Genomic DNA, 23,346 nt, shown 5'->3' with positions numbered 1-23,346 from the left:
AAATCACGAGGTGAAGGCCAAGATTCGAATTAACTGTCGAACTGTTGTAAATTAAATTGTTTGAAATATTTGCATTTCAATTAGTGCGGCGAACGGAGCAAGTAATCACTTTGTCAAGTCTTGATGTAATGTTTACATCGTCTCTTGATTGACAAAGAATTCGCTTTGTTTCTGAAAGGGAAAGGCATGACTGAATGAATTTTTAATCAAATTTTAACTACAGTCAGTGGTTTCATTTGATCGATATCAACACTCACTGTGTTTGGTACTTTTAAAATGATTCGAGTATGTATTTCCATGCAGACTCCATTCTTTTTCGAGGAGCACTAAATCTGGTTATCCAGCGGTCCGCGGTCAAACAACGAGAAGTGGGATTGTATATTGTATTTCTTCCTAGAAATTTAGAACTTGTATTGCCTTGCATTGACCAGCTGGAAGACGTTTCAGAGAGTTTGCACAAACACTTTCAAAGGTATTGTGAGTTCCGTATTGTCCCTAATCCATCTTTCACCTTTGTCAACATTTCCGTGGCAGTGTATCGTGAATCGCATACTCCTAATTTTGCTTTTCATTTTTTTTCTTTGGGAAGAAAATAATAATTTAAAAACTTAACAAAACACATAAGACCCAGTTTTTGCATTTTCATACATTTAAATCTCTTCTTAATTCCATTGTGTTGTCAAGAATTAAAATAGAGATAACGAAGTAAAGCATGTTCACCGTTGAGATCACACATTATTCTTTAAATAGCTTTAGGTAAATAAAGTAGAAACAATGTGATGACATGACTTTTACTATGTGTTTAAAATTCTCTATTTGAATCAACAGAAAACGCTAAACATTTTTGTCACTATCGGCTGGCAAGGATTGAACATATATGTATCACATTTTTCTGTAAAATCCGAGGTAAAATTTTTGTTTATTAATAGAAGAAATTTTACCATTTAATAAATAATAGTGGAACTAATTGCAAAAACGTTGTTTGGTAATTTTATTATGATTATGAAATGCAACATTTTAATACATATTACATTGCAATGTAAGTAGTTGTTTAAAAAACATTACGCACAAACACAAATGTTCGGCGAACAAGAATTGAAACCGTTCCTTTTTGACGAATGTTTGAAACCATTCCTTCTTGACAATACTTTTGTGGGTGTCACTGAATGAATAAATGTAAAAACACAACTATGATATGATAAAAATCTCAGTAGCAAAGAAATCAAAGTTGTTTAAAGTTTAATTTACATTTGAGTTGACGCAAACAACGTGCGAATTTTATAATCGGTATTTAATATGAAAAAAATATGTGTTCATAAGAGCAACACAAGTATCTTAATTCTATCAATATTATATTATCCTGTCATCTTAATTCTTTGAGTGATTGTTAAAAAAACAAAGAAAATGCATCTTGCGATAGCAATCCAAGTTGATTAAAATTTAGAGTGATATGTAATTAGAAAATGTTATCTTAAAGAGCACACACAAACTACCTATTCAATTTTTCGCCGTAATCATGAGTTTCAAGGTTGGAGTTGGTGAAGTACATAAGAGGGATTTTATTTTATACAATCGATGATTACATAAGTATACAGTTAATTTCAAAATTATAGAGTACTTACATTATTTGTCAATGATCAATGTCAATTTTGATAAATAAAATGCCTAATCTAACCGAAAACAAGAAAATGCTCATTCTTCCCAAATTAGAAGAATGGTGGTCGATCCGGAGGGTGGCCCAGTATTATAACATCCCGAAGACCACCGTGCAGTTTTACCTAACCCATATACAAAATATGGCGTTCAAATTTTAAAAAGGCATCTTTACATGTGGGAAAAACTATAATAAAGCGACTTCTTGATTTTTCAGGTGTACTCTATAATTTTGAAATTAACTGTACATACATAGTAAATTATTAATCATAAAAAAACACCAATCATCGACAGTGTTATTTGTTGAGAAAATGTATACAGGGTGTATCTGAAATATGTGTGTTAATTTTAACCACTGGAAGAACTCGCCAATTTATGAAACTTTTCTCTATAACATTTTGCAAAATTCGCAAGTTTTCCAAGATTTTTTTCCCCCTAATTTTTACCAAGCGAGTCGTTTTGTGTGATTAACTAGTCTCTATTTTTGTGTAACCATGAGAATTTTAAAATTAACTATTTAATTTTTTGTATAACGATGTAACTTTTTTGACAAGGCTCCGTTTCTATCATAACAGGAAATGTTCGCCGTTACCTATAGGGAGTGTACATTTTGATGGCTAATTTATTCCACATTTTAAATCAATTTGTAACGCTTTTTCGTAAAAAATTCAAATAGAAAAAACTTTTCATTTAACAAGCTCTGTTACGTGTTAAAATTAACACACGCATTTTAGATGTATACGTTTAGAAAAATTTTTATTTTGTGTTGTTGCATACTCTACTTTTTGGTGACAATTTTATTCCCCTGTAACAAGGTAGGCAAGGTAGTGTTACGATTTAAATCGCCGCGCGATTGTAAGTCTTCGCGATTGTCTAGAATGTTCTAGAATCCATCGCGACGGAAACGTACTCGGACTTCCGCCGAAAAATCTGCGCATAGAGGGGGTGGAAGCTATAAATCGGGGGAACCAGAGACGGTACGGGGGATTTTCACGACCTTTTGCCGGTGGTGTTGTCAGTGCCTGGGGAGAGTCAAGGGGACAGTGATCGAGTGAATTTGCAGGGCCGACGAGACGACGTAGTGGAGTTCACGAGGGCCTTTGGAGACGATTCGGCTAAGTACCACCGCCCACATCGCCAAGCGGATCACGGACTTCACTACGGAAGGTTCCAGACCGAACGCTTTTGCGGATCAGGATCTCGTCGGGTCCTGTCAGTCCAGGTCGTCCCCGGACTCACCGGAAGGTGCCGGATCTACCCTCCAGCAAGTCAGGAGCAGTGGTGACACCCCATTTTCCACAGGCCGTGGGTTCCCAAAGTTTTGGTTGTATAATTTGTCACTCCGTCGAACTAATTGAGCGTTTGTATTTAACTGTTGTCAAATTTCCATTGTCAATTCATTATTTCGACGGGTGAATAGTTTCCATCAGTTTCATTTAATTTGTATATTGCGTTAGGATTTATAATTTGTTCGACTGTTAAAGTTCCAGTTTTGTCATAAGGCGCGTGATTTCAATAATGGTACTAACTTAAGAAAAAATTTCCTTATCAAGTCCGTCGGGTTTTTTTATATTCACGAACGATTATCAATCCGTGAGCGACCTCGCCAGGAATTGTGTATCGCGCTCACCGAACATTTTTTTGCGCGTGGTTCTTCACGAAGAAAAACATCTTGACTTCAAATTTTTTGAAGTGAAACTTTTTATGGGAGGGTCTTGAAATTCTGATCGGCAACCTTTTTGTGTGACGAAAAGTGGTGGGAGTAAACACTATTGGCTCGAGTGGAAGCAGTGTCTCTGTCTTTGTCACACTCACGGCATTTATCGATAATGTCCTCTCTTTGATTTGGAGGCTTAAAAATGAACAATGAGTTACGCATTTGGATATTGTTTAGTGTTATCGTTGTTTATAATTTATTTTCTTCATTAAAATATACAATTTTGTTGTGAATATGCTATTTAAAAGTGATTGATGAATAATTACAATGTTGCCCTGTAATACAAAAGTTTCACTTCTATCGTGCGTCTTTACGACACATTCTGTTTTTTTTTTTTGAGCGAAGAAAGACTTACTCGTACTCGTTTGTTGAACGTCTGGGACCCGGAGGACCCTCCGAGGAGTTAGGTTATTGAAATTTGTACACGCCATTAGGCTAGTCAGGCTTCATTGTTTTACTTTCTCATTATATCATTATTTTCATTGTTTGACATCTGAATAAACGATTAGTTGGAATGTTGTGTATCATTTCCCGTACTCCGGGCTGTTCTCACCAATTTTTCAGCTTCAGTCGGCGTTTCTCGTGGTTCGCATTGTAAACCGAGTCGAAGCCATGACTTGTTCGTTATCCCCTGAACATTCCGGATTTGTAACCGGTAACAGGGTTGCCCAGTTTCGGGAGCGTAATTTATAACGTAACAGTAGGCATCGAGAAAAACGTGTCTTCTTGTGGACAGTTCAGTACAACAGCACAGTTGATGAAATAAATATTATACAATAAAACTAATATTTTGTGTTTTTAATCCGGAGTCACAAAAGTATCTAGTCAAATTACATTACAACATTTTTTTTCTCCAGATAACTCAATCACTGTTACCTTGCAGACGTTTATCTCGAGTTTTGTCGTCAACTGGCAGTTTTTTTCGTCAAATCTGTATGTAATAAAAATTACCAGATAGTGTTGTGTTGTTATTGTCGAAAATGTGAAAATAGTCATTCAAATGGTCACGTAGGTACAGATCTTTCTCTCTTGAGTTGGTTAAAATTATTAAAGTTTAAATTAATGATAGATATTCTTATTACTAAAGTATGAATAAAAAAATGTCGATTCTTTTTATCAATTACATATCGTAAATCTAACACCTGCTTATCAGAGAATATCTGTATGAAGGTTGCAAGTAGATACTGTAAAAAAATGTGAAATTAAATAAATTACATAGGTACAAAAATTTCCGATAATATTGCGGAATCTGGAAAAGTGCCCCGAATGCTTGTAGCGTTTCCACGTTGAATAGCAAGGGCATACATAAAAAATGGAACAACTTACGGAGTCTAATACTTTTGATAACTTGGTTATCACATCAAAAAAAGGTTTTGTTTTTTGAATATTTTTGTAGATCTTTGACATTTGGCTAATTTTTTGTCTTTTTCTTCTCCTTTTGCAACTTGATATAAGTATACATAAATTTCTTATCAAACTCAATTATGTATTTTGATAAGACATTTTTGAATCAAGCAAACATAGAAATTTTGTATACGAGCACAATTACTGTAATACGTAAAATAAGCAAATTGATAAAATTTTTCATTCGATCATTTAAGTTACGATTTTTTTTTTAAATACTTTTGATTAATGGTCTCCTGCAAATCAGAAATTTGTAGAGGTTATTTTATACTGAGAAGGCTGAATTTGTAACGGATTAGAAAACGAAACAGATATACCTAATCAGTTGGCACAGATACCGTGAGATTAAAAAAAAAATTAGAGTTGGCTGTGACCAAAAATTTCAGTTGGCAAATCGTTAAGATTTCAATTATCAGATGTCAGACTTAAAAGTTAGGTTAGTGATTTTGAGAAATTGAAATCTTAATTTTCGTAAAGGTGTGAAATATGTGTGACCTGTCGGTTGTAAAAGAATTTCCTCACCTAGTGCAATGAAACAATGAGATTTAAAATATAATGTTACTCTTTGCTTCCTGTTTTCAAATGACCTTTGCAAAGTCGGGACATCAGTTAAATTGCAGATATCAGTAATTACTTGCATTAATTCGGGAATTGTGCCAGGCCTGTTTTTGAACATGGTATGGAAAAAACGAAATAATCAAAGCAAGTTATTGGTAAGTGCCTGGAAAGTCCTGAGACTTTTGTTGAAATTCCTCAAAAACTCGAGGTGTCGTCGTTCTCAAGTCTTTCTCCATTTGTGAAGTAACACTGCACAATGAAAATTGTTTGCAAATTTTAATAGTCAATAATTAATAATGACAGTTACTATTGTAATGACATCTGATTACATTTGAATTAAATTTTTTTTTGTCAACTGAAGCGTATTAATCACGGCCCTCTCTATTTTTTTTATTTTCGATCGCACTGTACAATGTGCAAATGGAAACGACTCGTGAAATACATAAATAGGGAAAATGTCACATTTAATATAGTTGCACTTAAGTCAATTTAAACACAACATTGCCTGTATTCATTAAATTCAACCACAAAATTTTTTGATGCATTGTTAAAATAATCAGTCGTCGGATAAATGAAACTGTTTAATCAGTCTAATCTGTGACAGAAAAATATGTATAAACAGTCCACTTTTTTACAATAAAGAAATAGCATTAAATTCGGTTTTAAATGTGTTTGATGTCATTAAAAAACTTTTGTAAACAGAATAAAATCCTTCTGACGTATATACCAACCATTGGTTCATTTATTTTACATATTTGCTCAGACTTTATGAGTTCTAACATTTTATGATTAATTACAAATGGATTAAATAGGCAAATAATGACTTTACAAGTTTGCTGGATAAAACCGCTTTGATATAATCATTAATAACTACTGAAAGTTGGTTCTGTTTATTTGACTCTTTACTTTCGGCAGTCCTCTCTGGCTTAGATCTATTAAATGTACATTAAACAAAATAGTGATTTTATGACCTTCAAAACTGAACTGTACCCGAAAACAGTAATTACAAACATGTTTCCTTGTCTAGTGTACTCGTAGATGTGTTATGATTCAAATTTTGGGGACCTACCCACCTAGGTATTTCTAAAAATGCTTAACACTGAACACCTAAATCGTACAATCGATTGGGAAGTTAAGCCAAGATTTGTTTAATCGCCACGAATTAATGAGCTGAATTAACAATATAAAACATTGCGTAATAATTTGTAATAGGAATCAAGTGTAACCTTCAACTGGTCTTTAGGCCAAGTACAGTGTGTCGCACTTAAGATGAAGATCGCAAAAAGTTGTTTAGAATCTAAATTGAACGTCCTCTACCGAGTTTCAACGCAAAATTCACATTTTGATTTTTAGTGATTTGCAAGTTCATTGTTTAAATATAATTTGTGTATTATAATTTATTATCATTAATTCTTTAATTAAATAACTTTTTTCCTACTAGAGTTTGGAAAACTAACACATTTGAATACTAATTTGAGTTAGGAAAAGTGGAATATTTCCTAACAAGTGCGGACATAATATTTCAACACTAAAAGTTCAATTTTGATCGTTTCCTGAGATACGTAACTTGAAATCTGTCAAAGATAACCTCAAAATTTAACTAATTAATGTTTTATTTTAAGGCTTTCCTTAAACTAACACGAAAAACGTTGTTCACTATTCGTGCGCTGTAACTTTTCAGGTATTCGGCCTGTTTTGCATATTCTTCAATATCAAATGATTCACTAAAGCAGACATTTTAAAGAATTTCTGTAAATTTACTCGAGCGAACACCCTAAACACCTTCACAATTTTTTTTTTTATAAACAAAATTCTTTCTCAAGAGTACCGAAAACAGAACAATTTTGATTCCACTTTTTAATTTAGAAATAATTATAGAAAATTGAAAATATCCAAACTCCAGTGGAAAAAATCACGTAGGAAATCCATTTTTGCGTACTCCGCTATTGCCTCGATCAAAAATCCCATGCCTAATACAGAAAAAAATTACATTTCCTAACTTATCGCACAAATAGCTATTGTTATACGCTGCTTAATCGACAAACATTTAATAGAAGAATTTTTTAGATTGGCAACAGTGGCAATTTTTATAACCGCTCTAAATTATTTACTGATAAATTAAATTTGAACAGAAATTGATTCATGCATAAAGTACAAAAACCAGTAAAAGTTAGAATTTGAAGGACAATAACAATGCTGAAGCGACAGCAAATAATTTACAATAAAGAGAAATATCGAATATGAGAGCACAATCACCGAAGCTTATGATGCCAATTAAATTAATTAGCTGAGTGTCGAACCGAAGACATCTGTTGGAGTAAAATTACTGTTGATAGGATCCTATTCATGATTGTGAAATATTATTCCACACGTTGGTTAAAATGTTATGAAACACGTGCACACGATACGTCAAGCAACTTGTTGACGAAAGGAACAGAAATTTTAGCTTTATGATGCAATTTCAGGAAAAATCGAAATTTAACACTATCAAAAGATAACAGTTATCACTGAAATTAAGCCGTAAGTAAACAAATTGTTAGGATCAATGTTCCATTTAGGGAATTGGTGGCAAGAGCAATTTTTTTCGTAAATACCTACTAATTCACTAGCTAAAAGAACTTGAAAAAAATCACATTGCTTGCCTGTATCTAAACATTTTTAAAAACGGTACACCTGTCACAGGTTTTTCGCCCTAAATTCTGCGTTATAAACTCGAGTATTAATAAATACATACATATAGGTGAATTTCACAACGCCGGATATCCGACTTTGGCAACAACTTCCACATATTTTTCATAATTTTATTAATTTTAGAATATTATCTTTCATAAACAATGAAATTTTGCGTTTATAAATAATTTGTGATACAAGTTGTTTAAGGCTTCATTTTATATTATTTTGTCCTTGATTTCTTGTTGATGATATGTATTGTAATTCTGAAAATAAAGAAAAACAATTAAAATCCAGTTACATAAATACTATGTTAGATTTAACTTGCATTCAGAATGCAAAGATGTCCTTTCTGATATAAAAATTATTTTTACTTATTTAAGTGATCATTATTGGAGGAAGCGAATTTCTTAGTAAAATGTGTACGCCAATGAAGATACAATAAGTTAATTTTTTTGAAATTTTTGAAACCGGTCCTGCTCAAATTTGCGCTGATTTGTTAGAAATTAGAATTGACAAAAAAAAATTCAAATTAAAAATACTGTCAGAGTTGTCATCTAATTAGAGGAAATGGCTTATCATTACGAAAATAATGAGCTCACAGATATGTTGTTAATGTATGCACAATGTTATCAGAATACAGCTGCGGAGTCCAGAGAATACGCAAAGCGATTTCTGGAAAGACGCCATCCTGGGCCACGTCAGTTATTATTATTAATACAGCGGAGAAATAGACAGGACCGGACTCAAAATTTTAGAAAACAATAAAAATATACAAGCAATTATTTCCGTTAATACAAACATTTTACTGAGAAGATTTGGGTTAAAATTCTTACGAATAATGTATAGTCCTCCTGTTACAAGGAACGCCTCAAATTCGAAAACACCCTGTATACTATATCCCATATACTAATTTTTCGACCATGTTTTAACTTACTCTGTTTCAAATAAACGTCACTTGACGTGCATTTTAAACTATCTCATAATCACAGGATAATAAATAAAAAATGGATACCTTTTGCGCTGTTTCTATTAAGTTTTCGCTCATATTTTTCCCAGTTTCAGCAACTAATTCATGAAAAACTCCTTTGCTTTGAAGCAACACGTGTGGATGATCGAATTCGGCAATAACTCCATTATCCATCACTAATACTTTATCAGAATCCATTACGGTATGCAATCTGTGTGCTATAGTTAGGACTGTGCAGTTTGCAAAGTTGGTTCTTATAGTTTTCTGTAACAATTCATCTGTTTGAGGATCAACATTAGCGGTGGCTTCGTCCAATATCAAAATTTTGTTATTTCTCAACAAAGCTCTAGCTAAGCACACCAGCTGCTTCTGACCTACACTAAAATTGGATCCACCTTCCGACAAATTGCTGTAAAGACCCGAAGGTAAATCCGTAACGAATTCTTTCAATCGAACTTTTTCCAACACTTCCCAGATTTGTTCATCATGGTATTGATTAAACGGATCTAAATTTTTCCGTACCGATCCCGAGAATAAAATCGGTTCTTGAGGGATGATGGAGATCTTCGATCGCAAAGAGGAAAGAGAAATTTCTTTCGTGTCAACGTCGTCGATGAAGATATTGCCTTCGAAGTGTACTAGACGGAACAAAACGGAGATCAATGAAGATTTACCGGCTCCTGTTCTCCCAACAATTCCAATTTTTTCCTTGGGTTGAATCAAAAACTTTAAATTTTTCAGTACGTAAGGTTGATCCTTTGAATATTGCATGAAAATCGACTTAAATTCAATTTTTCCGGTGTCAGGCCATAATATGGAAGGTACTTTGGTCTTTCTGTCGTATTCTTGGTCAGCTTGTACATACTCGACCACTCTTTCAACTGAAGTCATTTGATTTTCTAGCTCGCTCCATCGCCTTACTGCAAATTGAAATATCCCAGTGATGCTTATACCGCGTGTTATCACAAAACCGATATTTCCACCATACGTTTCTTAAAAATATCAATTACATATCACTATTTAGTCATTCTAAATATGCAACACACCTGTTGCCACTGCCATTATGGTAACAAAGGAAACGTATATGATACATATCAGATCTAACCAAATGGCAAAGGCTCTGTTGGTGCCTAAATTCATGTAGTAAACAGAACTGTGAAGATCTTGGTAATTGTCAAATTCTTTGTGCAATATTTGTGTAGTACCAAAAGCTCGAATAGTTGTCAAACCTTTTACAGATTCAGTCAAGTGGGCTAAAATTGGGCTGCGATCTGAAATAATATATTAAAATGATATTTTCGGATGAAATGTTTCCAAAAATTCTCACTTGTGGCTTCCATTCTCTTAATACTTCTGCTGCTTGTCAGAAAAACGATTCTTAAGTAATACATAACAATGAAAATTATGATGCCTGGGATTATTGTGAAGGGACTTACTATGCAGATAACCAAAACTGAACCAATTATCGTTACTGATAACTGAAATAATATAAAGGGTGTTTTTTTAAATTTGGCGTCGAAGTAGGCGTTGGAGAGTCGATTGAGGTCGCACCACTCGTGTAAAAGCGTAAGATTTAAACAGCTGATCCGTGATCCATAACCTGTATAGTGCGTTCACAATCGATAGTTCAACGCCTACTTCGACGCCAAATTAAAAAAAACACCCGTTAGATGTTTGGCAGGCCATTGATATAACCCTCGGTCTCACCTCAATTGTAACAAACAAGACTTCAGGAAGGACTTCGTCGATGTTTCCAATATCTTTTGAAAATCTGTTCAATATTCTTCCCGACGAATTGCTATGAAAAAAGTTCATGGTAGCACTAACAATGCTAGAGAACATCTTGTCGTGCAAGTTTACTGAAACACGCATGCAACTTTGAGTGAACGTAATCGAACGAACAATTGCAAATATTATGACGGAAACAATTAACGCAGAGTAAAGAGAAATGCACATTGTTTGCGTAAAAAACACGTCGTCGAAGTCATCAGTCGAGGTGGTGTTCTGAGTCATTCTCTTTTGTTCCAAATTAACCCTACAAAACTGCGTTGACCATGAGAAAAAATCGATTGTGGCACTTACCAAAAACTGATAAAATAATCGGCTCCGGTTGCAAAAATTTCTGTCAGGATGAAAATAGCTAGTACTATTAAAGCAACGAAGTAAGAACCAGAGGCTTTAACGTATGACGAGTAGACTTTTTTGGAGACTTTTCCCGAGGCTCTAGTTTCCTTTGCTTCCTTTTGCTTCTGACTGACTTTCTTTTCTGCTGTTTGTACTAAAGTCTCGTTGTTAGTTTCTTCAAGCTCGCTGTCATCCTTTAAAAGTTTCGCAAAGTCTGCACCGGAGGCTTGAAGATCTTGGTAAGTTCCGGAAGCAGATATCGTCCCATCCGTAACTAAGTATATTTTATCAACAGACGTTAAATATTGAATTTGATGAGTAACGAGAACCACACATTTATTTTTTAAATAGTTACTGATACAGTTGTTGAAAATTTGTTTTCCAACGCTTGAATCCACCGCAGATAAAGGATCGTCAAGTAGATAAATATCTGCTTCTCTGTAGACTGCTCTGGCCAAGTTGATTCTAGACTTTTGTCCTCCACTCAAAAGAATTCCACGTTCGCCTATGATGGTGTTGTCCCCGTAAGGAAACTGCTCTATATCCTCTTCTAAAGCGCACACTTTGATAACTTCTTCATATCTGTCTTTCACCATGGCTTGACCGAAAAGAATGTTTTGTTTGACAGTACCAGCAAACAACCAAGGTTCTTGATTTGCGTAAGAGATTTTACCACCAACTTTCACAAAACCCTTAGTCGCAGGAAGTTCTCCGAGACACAGTTGCAGAAGACTACTCTTTCCGCCACCAACAGATCCTATTATGGCAACTGTTTGATTTGCACCAATTTCAAAATCAATATCTGTCAGTGTATTTTGCTGGGAGTCTTTTGACCACCTGGCAGTGACGTTTGAAATTTCTATGCCAGTTTTTCTCATTGGCGTGGTTTGGTTATGTGCTTCGTGTAGCGTCAAAAAATTTTCAAATCTCTTCACAGACACGTTGGCTTTTAGAATGTCGGAAACTGCGAGCGGAAGAAACATTGACAGAGATGTCATCAAGATCCCGTAAAATGAAAGAACAACAAAGACGTATTGGGCATCTGGATTGTTTCCTGTTAAAACGTACACCAAAACGCAAAAAAATACCGCAGTTCGATTAATGAAACCGCCAAACGACTCAGATATTGCTTGCAAATAATTCGCGATTTTTATCAGCTTCACTTCACCTCTGCAAGAGATCTTTTTGATGATTGATTAGAATCTCAAGAAAATTTTACCTTCTAACTGCATCTATCAGTTTAATGAACGGTTGTTCCCAAGTGTACAACTTGATAACCTGGATGCCCGTTATTATTTCGCTCATATACCGAATACGTTCATCCGTTTTTAAAGCAATTTTTAACCTATATTTGGCACCCAATTTGCTCATAAACACTATAACAAACATGACAGTAATTCATTTCTTCAAACAAGATTTTACCTACTCTGGAGAGGAATAAGTGTGACAAGAAAAACAATTCCAATTAACGCTGTTGGTCCTGATATGAAATAAAGTAAATAAAAGACAATGATGGCTTGAATAGGGGAACTCCACACTGAATTAAAAGATCGCCAAAACAGTGTCAGTTTCTGCATATCGTTAGATAACAAATTCACGATGTGGCCTAGATTAGCCTTATTTAATGCTTCGTGATTCAGTTTTAGTGATTTTCGATAAATCAAAGATGAACAAGCAACTTTAAACCGCATTCCCAATTGTTGGTAACGAATCGTGTAAGTGTGATTTAACACACTTTCTATAAAATTAGCTCCGATTATAATCACAGCGTATATTACGGTTTCAGTGCTCGTGATTTCTGATTCATTGGAAGAATAATATCCCATCAGTTTTCCCAAGGCCAGTGGACCAGATATTCTGAAAGCACTGGTAACAATATGATCCAGCAAAAAATGAATGGTGGATACACTTGATTATAAATTGTTGAAATGAGTGCATGATGATTAATACGATAATCTCCCATTTATGAACATTCCAAATTACTTTCCACAAAGAGGGACTGGTTTTCTGCAGTTGGACGTTCCAAGCTTCCTCTAGTTGATTTGCTAAAGGGTTTGACTCGTGTGTTTTTAGTGTTTGGTACAGATCTTCTTCGGATAGTTCTTTTTTTAAGCCAGTCTTAAATATGGGAATCGTCCAACTAAAATATATTTAGTCTTGTGCTTGATCTGGTGATTGATTAATTAATCGATTGATTTACCAGTAGAATAAATCTGATAGAAAATTAGACTTTTCTTGTGGATGTGGCTTTAGGTCTTGTTTGTTAATTAGGTCTGTATTTTCCATTTTTTATTTTTTTTTAATTTTACCTTGAGTTTTATCTAAAATTCGTCGATCAAGGTTAATATTAGTGAATTTCAAGTGTTTTAAATGGATGTTGAAATATTAGTATGTTTTAATAATCTAAAGTAGTTAACAGAACACTTTAATTATCATACATAGTGTTCCAGAAATAGCGAACAATCTCTCAGATTTGGATAGATGTAGTGAAAATAACATCACAAGTTGACATTAAAAATACCTCCGAAATAGCTCTTCAAAGATATTCACCCTTGAATCATATCATATCATTTGAAGTTGTTTGGTACAGCGTATTCATACCTTGGATAACCCTATTGGGACTTGAGGCAAAGCATCTTCAAACTTTATAACCTGAAAAAAAAAATGAGCATATTTTTCCAAGTTTTCATTTTCAGAATGTTCAGGTTGTTTAACGACGATAAAATCAACCGTTTTCGACAAAAACGCATTTGATGATAAAGGTTATCAAAATTGTCTCAACAATTAAATTTTTATTTCGTCAGTAGAAAAAGATTATTTGTTATATCTTTTAATTAAAAATTTGGCGCCTAAATTACTCAGGAAAGTTTTGACCTTTTGAAAAAATTAATGAGAGTAATTTTTTCGTGCATGTCATTGACCAAATCTCCAAAACTCGAACGTTTACAGGTTTGACATTAACAATAAAGACGTTTCGGATTGCAGTGCAAAAAAATTTAAGAGCAGAGGTGACACGACCGAAGGTCGGCGCCGGCCGTCCAGATTAAAAACGAGGAAAAAAATATGCGAGGCGAACTCATTGCTTCACTTATTCTCGGCACATCGTGATGAAGGAAAGTGAAGAAGGCAATCAGGAATTTTCTCTTCCTAACAAATTTTGTTTGAAGAAAATCTATTAGTTTTTGAACAAAGTAGTGTCAAAGAGAAATACTGGGTGCCCCAAAATTCGTGGAATAACTCAGTGGGGCAATGTCAATTATGTTAGAGAATTATGAGAAAAATAATAAACAAATTCTATATCTTTTATATTTATAAATATGGGGGCTCAGAAGGTGCAGCTTTGATCTCGTTTATTTTAAATATTAAAATAGTTATTTATGCAACAACTGAGTAAAGTAATAATTTTTTTACGAGAAGGAAAATTTGCCGCACGAACGCAGCGAGTGCACAAATCCGCCGGGTAAAAAAAAGATACTTTACTAACGAGTTGCATACAACATTTTTTTGGCGCCCGTTTAGATAACAATTTTTTCGACACTCTCAAGATTTGAAAATTTTCTCCTGTGTGAACCCGTGGACCTTTAAAACGCTCGTTTTACTCGCGTTTTAAATTGGCCCACTCATGCCAAAAAATCCCAATTTACATACGCACTCGTTAAAAAAACTACTAATTATGAATGAAAAATTTTATAATTGCTTTAAAAAATGACACGCTACAGCACTTTTTTTAACGCAAAATGCGTGCAAAAATGAACCGCTATGGCACTTTTTTTAACGCTTCTTGACCGGTTCAAAAATCACATATTTTATGAACGCAAACGAATGAAAAAACTTGCAGTTTTTTTGACGGACGTTAAAAAAAGATTTTTAGAATTTGTCTTTTACTATCCAGTGGCATAATAATTCTGAACGATTCTGATCAGGCTTGCAATTATTTATTTCATTATTTCCAGCATTTCCAAGAAGTGATTTTAGGTCGGTTTTACCTCAAATAACGTATGACAACATGGCTTGGATTTTTCTTTCTTATCTCCATGGATACAACAAAAATGAAATATTTCCAGACTATTAGGATACGTAGAATATTTTTAAATGTTGCCACATTTAATGTAACAAATAGGTCCATATTTCCTAAAAAAAAGATTGATTTTTTTAAAACATTTTTATCTGATATTTTAATGACTAGTTAACAGCGTACTGCTAAGTTGTTCCGTGAATTTTGGGGCACCCAGTAGATATATAGACGAAAATTCTAAAAACTGCTAAAACATCTTTTATATCGACATATTCATGTTCTTCTAAAGGTAACTGTACTTCTTGTGTTTTAAGCCATTTTCTATTTTTATTAAAACGCTATTTTTTACGTAAAAAATATTAGAGTAGGTAGTAGATGAGAACGTAATAGTAATAGTATTTTTTTCATTTAATACCATTTTTGAATTAAATCTTTCCATGGTAGTTAACAAAATATTTTATCATTAGAAAAAAGAATATATACAGAGTGTATCTAAAATGTGTGTGTTAATTTTAACATGTAGCAGACCGTGTTGAACGAAACGTTTTTTTATATTTGAATTGTTTACGAAAAATCATTACAAATTGATTTAAAATTTGGAATAATTAGCATGGGCAAGGGCGAAAATTTTCTGTTGTGATAGAAACGGAGCCTTGTCAAAAAAGTTACATACTTATAGAAATAATTAAAATTAAAATTCTCATATTTACAAAAAATAGAGGTAAAATTGGGGGGCAAAATCTCTTGGAAAACTTTCGCGAATTTTGCAAAATGTTATAGAGAAAAGTTTCATAAATTGGCGAGTTCTTCCACTTGTTAAAATTAACACACGTATTTCAGAATCATCCTGTATATAGAATATTCGCAACTATGTACATTGACAAATAATCAGAGGTTTCTAGTATGCAAAGTGTTACATAGGATGAAGGAAAATACGAATTATCAAATTTACCTCTACAATTTGTCGAATCAATAATAATATAAGTTTGCAAGAATAAAATCAATTAATTTAAAATAATACTACATACTAGTAAAATTTAATGTCAAATGTACAATATACGTACCTTAAAAATAACAATAATTAAAAAAGAGCGCTTATTTCGCAGCACGTGGAACACGTCTTTGCTTATCTATGCTTGACAGCTAGCTAACTATTAAACAGAATATGTATGTAGCTACACATGATTTGGTATAATATTATGAAACATTGTATTAGTCGGTTTCCGACTGAATTGTGTAGTGGTGCTAATATTTTATGCTGTGTTATTGTGATAACTTGAGAAATTAATCTTTGAAAACATGTGTCATTGTTACCTTAAATTTTATCTAATGTGCAAGTAATTGTCAGAGTTGTTTGCCATGTGAACGAATCGTGGATAAAAGTTGCCTAGCTTATCACCAACTAATGAGTTATATGAACAGCTATCTCTAATTTTTGGTGATAAAAATCACACGCTACTTTTCCAGTCCGATTAATGAATCGATAATAATTTATATTATCGGTTTACAATCGATCATTGATAAATGTAGGATTTGCGGAACTGAAGGGGAAACCATTGAACATATCATTTCTTCTTGCACCGTTTTGGCTCAAAGCGAATATAAAAAACGTCATGATATATTCGCAAAAATTATACACATGAATTTAGCAGTTAAATTCAATTTATTAAAGGATACACAACCACATTACATTTATAAACCAGAAAGTTGTTTAGAAAATGACAATTACAAATTATATTTTGATCGGACAGTTTTAACTGACATTCACATTCAGCATAACAGACCAGACATTATTATTTTAAATAAACAACAAAAGCAAGCATATCTTTTAGATATAGCTGTTCCAAATTCACACAATATAACACAGACATATAATACAAAAATTAATAAATATTTAGAACTCTCCGTTGCTATGAGAAATCTTTGGTGTTTAGAAAAAATTTCGATTTTACCATTTATAATTTCAGCAACAGGAATAGTACCCCAATCTCTTTTTAAAAATTTAAAAATTTTGGACTTAGAGAACACATTGGTGGTTGAAATTCAAAAAGGTATATTATTATACTCATGTCACATCGTGAGGAAATTCCTTAACATTGACACAGAACATAAAACACAAAAAAGTCAAAATGCGGAGACGAGACGCCGGTAATTATGTTGATAAGCACTGCACTATTACTTGATAGTATTATCCGTAATAGTGTATGTACTCCGGCAAAATTGCCGTGCCGCCGGGTGGAGGTGGGTTAGAGAAATATATCAATATGGTTAAACTGATTATTATTTAGCATAGGAAATGAGGTTCAGTTTTAAATCTACATTAAAATAACTTTCAGCAGAAATGCTTTCCGTTTCGGAAAAATGTTCAAAAGTGCATACACATAATATGTATACCAAGTAATGAAATTTACATTTTTCAAGTGTGTATTTTTTTGGGGAGTAACAGACAAAATCAGTCTCGAATTTATTTTTTACTGTATAAAAATAAATACAATATTGCTTTCTTCAGGACAGTGGTTACATTAAATTAAAATTTCTTATTCAAAAATACTGGATGTGTTTCTAGTCAGATCATTTTCTTTAATTTAGAATCATTATCTACATAATTCTGAAACAAAAATAAATATTATCCTTTCAAGTTTAAGTTCAATAACAGAAGAGGATACCTGCTTGGCAATTTCTATTAAATTTTCACCCATCCTTTTTCCCGTTTCCATTACCAACTTATAAAACATTCCTTTACTTTGTAACAATTTATGAGGGTGATCGAATTCCGCAATAACTCCATCATCCATCACTAATACTTTATCCGAATCCATTATGGTGTGTAACCTGTGTGCGATAGTTAGAACTGTGCAATCTGCAAAGTTCGTTCTTATAGTCTTCTGTAATAACTCGTCCGTTTGTGGATCAACATTAGCTGTGGCTTCGTCCAATATCAAAATCTTGTTATTTCTTAGCAAGGCTCTGGCTAAACAGATCAACTGTTTCTGACCCACGCTAAAATTAGATCCACCTTCTGACAAATTGCTGTAAAGACCTGAAGGTAGATCAGTCACAAATTCCTTTAACCGCACCTCCTCAAGAACATTCCATATTTGATTGTCTTGGTATTCATCGAAGGGATCTAAATTTTTACGCACCGATCCAGAAAACAACACAGGCTCCTGAGGAATTATTGAGATTTTTGATCGTAACGCGTTAAGACTTATTTCTTTGGTGTCTACACCATCGATGAAAATGTTGCCTTCGAAGTTTACCAGGCGAAATAAAATGGAAATCAACGAAGATTTGCCAGCTCCCGTTCTACCAACAATTCCCACTTTCTCTCTAGGTTTGATTGTAAGATTCAAGTTCTTAAGTACGTAAGGATCGTTCGGTGAATACTGCATAAATACTGATTTAAACTCTACATTGCCAAAGCTAGGCCACAATACTGAAGGTTCTTTGGTTTGGTTATCCATCTCATGATCAAGTTCGATATATTCGATTACTCTTTCAACTGAGGTCATTTCATTCTCCAACTCACTCCATCTTCTGATTCCCCATTGAAACATTCCTGTTAGACTCATACCCTGAGTTATCATAAAGCCAACGTTGCCTGCATAAGTTTCTTAAAAAACAGCAATTGAAATATTTAATTCTACCAGGAAAATATCTACTAACCTCCTGTTAATGCAATTACAGTAACGAACAACACGTAGAACACACATATTAAATCGAGCCAAGTGGCGAAAGCTCGATTGCTACCAAGGAACATGTAAAATGCTGAACTATGTGTGTTTTGATAGTTCTCGAATTCTCTCTGCAGAATTTGTTGAGCTTCGAAAGCTCTTATTGTTGTTAGACCCTTTACCGATTCGGCTAGATGGGCATAAATTGGACTACGATCTAAAAACATTAAGTACATAGTTTTTTTCTATTTTCAGAATAATTTCTTACTTATCGATTCTATCCGTTTAATACTTCTGCTACTTGCCATGAAAACTCTTCTAATGAAGTACATTATTGTAACTATGATAATGGTGGGAATTATAGTTAATGGACTCACGATACATATTGCTAAGGTGGTACCTAGGACAGCTAGAGCTAACTAAAATAAATATTTGTTAATTTGTTAGATTTTGGTTAATTTATACCTGAAGGGTGTCCATTAACATATCAGGAAGGATTTCATCCAAGATTCCAATGTCTTTGGAAAACCTATTCAGTATCCTTCCTGACGAATTTGTATAAAAGAATCTCATGGTAGCGCTTACAATACTAGTAAACATTTTATTATGTAGATGAACAGACGCCTTCATACAACTCCTAACAAAGGACATTGACCGACTCATTGAGAATACTATCAATAAACCGATTATAGTGGAATAAATGTAAATACAATTTTCTAGAGTAAAAAATAGATCTTCGAAATCAGCGGGGGCAGTATTATTTGCGGTAATGTTATGCATCATACGTCGCTGTTCCAAATTTACCCTTGAAAGATAGATGAGAAATGTACAATTTTTATACGAAAAACTTACCAAAAGGTTAAATAGTAATCAGTACCAGTAGCAAAAATCTCTGTAAGAATAAACAACAACATTATCATGAAAAAGTTGAAACATGTACCACAGGCGCGTATATAAGTTGTGTAAACTTTGCTCGACAGTTTTCCAGATTGTCTAATTTCTTGTTCTTCCTCTTGTTCCTTTTCATCTTTCATGACTGTTCCGCTCTCAATTTCATCATTTTCTTCAGTTTGTTCGTGGCTTTCCGTGCCTTTCAACAGTTTTGTAAAATCTTCACCTGACGCTTGGAGATCTGAGTAACTCCCGGAGGCAGCTATTGTACCATTGGACATCAGGTAGATCTTATCTACAGCGGTTAAATATTGAACCTGATGTGTCACGAGAATGGTACATTTGTCTTTCAAGTAATTACTAATACATTGATTGAAAATTTGTTTTCCAACACTTGCATCAACCGCAGATAAAGGATCATCAAGCAGATAAATGTCTGCTTCTTTGTAAACTGCTCTGGCCAAGTTGATTCTAGCTTTTTGGCCTCCACTTAAAAGAACTCCACGTTCCCCTACGATGGTGTTGTCACCATAAGGGAACTGTGCAATATCTTCCTCTAAGGCGCACACTCTGATAACCTCTTTGTATTTATCTGTATCCATGGGTTGTCCGAAGAGTATATTTTGCCGTATGGTACCTCCAAACAACCAAGGTTCTTGATTTGCGTAAGATATTCTCCCTCCAATTTCTACCGAACCATTAATTAAAGGCAACTCGTTAAGACACAGTTGCAAAAGGCTCGACTTCCCACTACCAATGGGTCCTATTATAGCAACAACCTGAGACGGTTTTATTTCGAAATTGATATTACTCAAAGTATTTTGCATTGATGTTTCAGACCAATTTGCTGTTGCATTTACTATTCTTAAACCAATTTCATTTTTAACAACAATTTGGTTTTGAAATTCTTCCAATTCAAAGAAGGTTTCAAATCTTTTTATGGATACATTTGCTTGCAAAATTTCTGATACTGCATCTGGTAGATACAAAGACACTGCTGACATTAGCTGGTCGTAGAATGAACACACCACAAATACGTACGTAGCATTTGGACTGTTTCCTGTGAGAACATATGTCAAAATGCACAAAAATATCGCAGTCCGATCAATAAAGAAGGAAAATGATGTCGTTAAGGCGTCCAAGTAGTTGGCAATTTTAATCAGTTTGATTTCACTCCTGCAAATCATGTTCTTAAGACAATTCAAGAAGACAAAGACAAGTTCACCTTCTGATCAAGTCGATGAGTTTTACAAAAGGTTGTTCCCATGTGTAGATTTTGATTACTTGAATTCCTGAAATTATTTCATTCATGTTTCGTATGCGTTCGTCTGTTTTCAGAGCTATTTTCAATCTGTAGAATGCGGATTTCTTACTCATAAATACTAAAATTCAAACTTCAAATTGTTTATTAGACTCAAATGCATGAACCTACGTTGGAGAGGAATGAGGATTAATACAAATACGACCCCTACTAAGGCTGTGGGTCCAGCGATGAAGTAGAGTAAATATAGAATGATAACTGCTTGCGGAATGGTTGCCCAAATTGCGTTGAATGCCGACCACAATCGCGTTACTTTGTGCATGTCATTAGACAATAAGTTAACGATGTGACCTAAAGTCGTTTGGTTTAAAGATTTTCTACTGAGTTTCAGCGTTTTTCGATAAATTAGTCCCGAGCAAGCAACTCGCACTTTAATTCCAATCTGCTGAAATTGAATCACATAATAATGTCCAACGACTGCGGCGGTAAAACTAGCAATTATTATAATGGAAGCGTAAATAATCGCCTCCTGTGTTGTCGTCTTTGTGTTGGGTGAGTAGTAACCCATTAACATTCCAAGAGCTAAGGGCTGAGACATTCTAAAAGAAACCGCAACGCTTTCAACAAGAAACATTGTACATTCTCTTTCTACCTGACTATGAAGTCTAGGAAGAAGTAGAGACACATTGAGACAATAATGTCCCACTTGAAAATTTTCCAAATTGCTTTCCACAGAGATGGTTCTACATTGTGATATTTTTGGTCGTTCCACGCTTTCTCAAACCTTTTTACAAGCCCGTTAGCGTCATGGCGTTTCAAGGTTTGGTAAATGTCTTCTTGAGATAGCTCTTTTTTAAGACCTTTTCTAAACAGGGGAATGGTCCAGCTAAAATGTTCATTTATGGTAGCTCTACTGTCAATTTTTGAAAACTCAGTTTACCAAAAAAACAAGTCGGACAATATATTAGAGTTTTCCTGAGGATGTTTTGGCATTTTATGTTTGTTAATCATTTTCTTTGCGTCCATTTTGAAGAGTTATAAAATTAGTTTTTCTTATCTAAAGAACAGGTTAGAACAGAAAATCAGAATACATAGATACATATTTATGTAATTATAAAAATATAAAGTGGAGAAGAGAATGCGACTATGTATACTTACTATAATTTATTTTTTAGAAGAAATTTAAAAAAAATCTCTTGATTTTTATTTGATTGTGTAATTACAAAGTGTGTAACAAATTCGCATTATGTAACGTCTAATTCAGACATACCTAATTAACTTTTTTTTGTATAAATTTGTTTTACCTTCACGTTTTACGGTATGAACAGACAATAGCCTCATTTAACAACCGTTACGAGAACATACATCATACATCAGAGCGGTTCCATGTCATTAATTAAGAAATCAAGACTAAATTCAAGTTTCAATGAGTTCAATGAGCGCAAGAATATGTTGCGCAATGTTTATTAATTTAATTTAGTTTTTTTACTGTTAAAAATGAAACTACATAGTAGGTACTTACTTAAAAATGTTACCATATGGCTTGTCAGTCTTATGGCTACTTTAAAATATTAAATTCGGTGAGAAAAAATGGGTGAATATCACGTTTCTTACCATAGCAACATGTTTCAAGACATTTTTCTTTTTGAGGAAAAAATAAAACATGTAGCAAAAAAAATAGGTAAGTACATAAATATGTACATATTTCCCAACAAGTAAAATTTAGTGAGTTCCAGGCTTAGAAGTTGGCTGATCAAATTCATATTAACGTTTTGTGAAAATATGTAGATTAATTTTCTTTAATGTGGGATAAATGAAATTCTAATAAAATAAATTATTAAGAATATTTTAGTCCAGTCTTTATTATAAAATTCTTAGAAATTTATTATTTTCTAAAAAAAAAATCGACGCCTAAAGAGTACATTGCCCAAATTTGGGTCAAACAGGTACAGTTTGCTTTTCATCAAGGTAATTCTACTTAGTAATAGGTAACTAGATGTCACTAGGGTTCAAGTTTATGATCAGGCTTTCCACCATGTGCCAAGTTCCACTCCAATTGCAACAAAAAAATTTCAACTACAAAGCCAAGGTAATCAATTAACACGACTTTATAAATTTGTAACGAGTTTAGAAATCAATATTGCATTTATGAATTAGCGAATTAGCGTTCAGAAAGATATGAAACAAGTGTATACATAATATTTTTACAATATTCAGACCACTCAACACTAAACTTTCATTTTTGTGTGTGCACCATACATACCTACCAAAAATGTGAACAATAAATTAAACAATAGGTACTCCTTGTGTTTTTTTTTTTGAGTTTACTGAACCTTGTCCACCTTTTGTAAAACACGTCTGTACTTGTGTAAATTTGTCGAACAACTAACTCTCAAACTGAACATGCCA

General features: G+C 33.6%; 3 protein-coding genes across 10 annotated transcripts in view; 1 reads left to right on the top strand and 2 right to left on the bottom strand.

The window, feature by feature from the left end:
• Positions 1–8,119: 8,119 nt before the first annotated feature.
• LOC138132111 (probable multidrug resistance-associated protein lethal(2)03659) lies at positions 8,120–16,357 on the bottom strand. Of its 5 annotated transcripts, none has more exons than XM_069049494.1 (12): positions 16,176–16,357; positions 13,535–13,748; positions 13,297–13,417; positions 13,006–13,236; positions 12,523–12,953; positions 12,316–12,472; positions 11,055–12,266; positions 10,680–11,007; positions 10,300–10,450; positions 10,019–10,243; positions 9,018–9,964; positions 8,120–8,268 (listed from the first exon to the last, which is right to left on the bottom strand). In XM_069049494.1, exons 3-12 carry the CDS (start codon positions 13,380–13,382, stop codon positions 8,221–8,223), a joined length of 3,816 nt encoding a protein of 1,271 aa, XP_068905595.1. In that variant the 5' UTR covers positions 13,383–13,417; positions 13,535–13,748; positions 16,176–16,357; the 3' UTR covers positions 8,120–8,220. The 5 variants fall into 5 exon arrangements, with proteins under 5 accessions (XP_068905595.1, XP_068905593.1, XP_068905596.1 ...); XM_069049492.1 differs by having other exon boundaries at positions 13,618–13,748; XM_069049495.1 differs by having other exon boundaries at positions 13,297–13,647; positions 13,698–13,748.
• A 1,206-nt stretch (positions 16,358–17,563) lies between these two features.
• LOC138132110 (probable multidrug resistance-associated protein lethal(2)03659) lies at positions 17,564–23,345 on the bottom strand. Of its 2 annotated transcripts, none has more exons than XM_069049491.1 (11): positions 23,205–23,345; positions 21,878–21,994; positions 21,590–21,823; positions 21,109–21,536; positions 20,902–21,058; positions 19,638–20,852; positions 19,251–19,590; positions 19,054–19,204; positions 18,778–19,002; positions 17,778–18,724; positions 17,564–17,719 (listed from the first exon to the last, which is right to left on the bottom strand). In XM_069049491.1, exons 2-11 carry the CDS (start codon positions 21,961–21,963, stop codon positions 17,678–17,680), a joined length of 3,825 nt encoding a protein of 1,274 aa, XP_068905592.1. In that variant the 5' UTR covers positions 21,964–21,994; positions 23,205–23,345; the 3' UTR covers positions 17,564–17,677. The 2 variants fall into 2 exon arrangements, with proteins under 2 accessions (XP_068905592.1, XP_068905591.1); XM_069049490.1 differs by having other exon boundaries at positions 23,201–23,336.
• Positions 22,188–23,346, top strand: part of LOC138132115 (sialin-like) — an 84,744-nt gene continuing 83,585 nt past the window's right edge. For 2 of the 3 annotated variants that reach the window (XM_069049502.1, XM_069049503.1), the window contains exon 1: positions 22,188–23,026. The gene's annotated coding sequence lies outside the window, so the exon portion shown is untranslated. The remainder of the gene's footprint in view (positions 23,027–23,346) is intronic. The other variant, XM_069049504.1, reaches the window with a different exon arrangement.

The sequence above is a fragment of the Tenebrio molitor genome, chromosome 5 (assembly GCF_963966145.1).
Source record: "Tenebrio molitor chromosome 5, icTenMoli1.1, whole genome shotgun sequence".
In the NCBI taxonomy this organism is placed as follows: Eukaryota; Metazoa; Arthropoda; class Insecta; order Coleoptera; family Tenebrionidae; genus Tenebrio; species Tenebrio molitor.
This window is presented reverse-complemented; position numbering and strand designations above follow the sequence as displayed.